This window comes from Acanthamoeba castellanii, assembly GCF_000313135.1.
Source record: "Acanthamoeba castellanii str. Neff unplaced genomic scaffold scf7180000084761, whole genome shotgun sequence".
In the NCBI taxonomy this organism is placed as follows: domain Eukaryota; phylum Discosea; order Longamoebia; family Acanthamoebidae; genus Acanthamoeba; species Acanthamoeba castellanii.
Genome location: NW_004457596.1, coordinates 444,130 through 445,379, shown reverse-complemented (window position 1 = coordinate 445,379; position 1,250 = coordinate 444,130). Strand labels below are relative to the sequence as shown.

At 59.1% G+C, this 1,250-nt stretch overlaps 1 protein-coding gene across 1 annotated transcript; it reads left to right on the top strand.

Moving 5' to 3' along the window:
• Positions 1 to 13: 13 nt before the first annotated feature.
• Positions 14 to 426, top strand: ACA1_231690 (uncharacterized protein; the record flags this gene model as incomplete). The annotated part of the gene is made up of 2 exons (XM_004346587.1): positions 14 to 151; positions 226 to 426. 2 exons carry the CDS (start codon positions 14 to 16, stop codon positions 424 to 426), a joined length of 339 nt encoding a protein of 112 aa, XP_004346637.1.
• Positions 427 to 1,250: the final 824 nt, after the last annotated feature.

Below are 1,250 nucleotides of genomic sequence, written 5' to 3'. Positions count from 1 at the left end.
CCCCCGCTACGCCATGAAGCCCAACGCCGAGTGCGATAACAAGGACTGCGTCAAGCGCCAGGAGGAGTACAAGGCCAAGCTCGCCGCTGCGCCCAAGGTCGAGCAGAAGAAGCAGGAGGAGCCCGCCAAGCCCAAGCACGAAACCAACGAGGTACTCCACTGCTCACTCTCGCTCAACACTCTGGATCAAGATTTGATGCGATCCCGTGTGCCACCTCACTTCAGTGGGGCATCACGGTGGTGGATGACGATGAGGAGGAGGAGGTGCAAGTGCCCGTCGCCAAGGCCCAGGAGGCGCTGCCCGACGGCCTCGTGCGATCGTTTGATGCGGCCAAGCTGGACGTGAAGGCCGGCGACATCGTGCAGACCGACGACGCCCTCGATCTGGACGACCTTGCCGCCCAGCTCAAGGGCCTCTCTTCCTGAGCTGCGCGTGTGGCCCGAACCGACACCAGCCCCTTGTGATCACAAAAGGTAGACAAGAGAACCACAACAAAGGGTGTCGTTGCTTGTGCTTGGCTCTTTGTTCTCTTGCGCCAGGCGAACCAGAAACTGAGTTGAACGTTCAAAGAAGGAGCAGGAGTGAAGTGGTCACACAGCCACTCACCAGGCGCCACACGCCAGAAATTCGTCAGCATGTTTGGTGATGCAATCATTCGTGTCAGGCACGGGTGCGTATTACACTGCATTCCTCAAATACCTGGAATCTCTGCCTCGCGGCTTCTTGGGCGCGCAACGCCGCTGCCAACCCAGCGGCAAACACACGAGAACGAAGTCCCCGAAGCAAGTCACGACGGAGGTGAAGTGAAGGAAGAAGGAACTGACTAGTTTGTTAGTTGTTGTCAACACATTCGAGAAGAGACGAGAAGGAAGAGAGTAGAGCAAGGTCCCCGTGTCTCGTCACGCCAACCAACAGCGCGCAGTAGCAACGCGACCGACGGCTAATACTGCCCACCACCTGGAAATACGGGCTTACACGCAGTCGCCCAACGCCAACGCAGACCAGACACCATTTGCCGACCTAGACCACACCAAGCTTGAGGAAGAAGAAAGGCACACCATGTCGGCGGCAGCGACCACGACCTCAACCACCACAACCCCGACCACCACGACGACCACGATGACGGCGGAGGAGCGACGAGCTGCAATGGAGCAGAGTTTCGACACGCAGAGCCGGGCGCGGCTGGGCCAGCTGCTGTCGGAGAGTCGCAAAATGCACCGACGCAGCCTGTCGTTCAGCTACTGCCAGG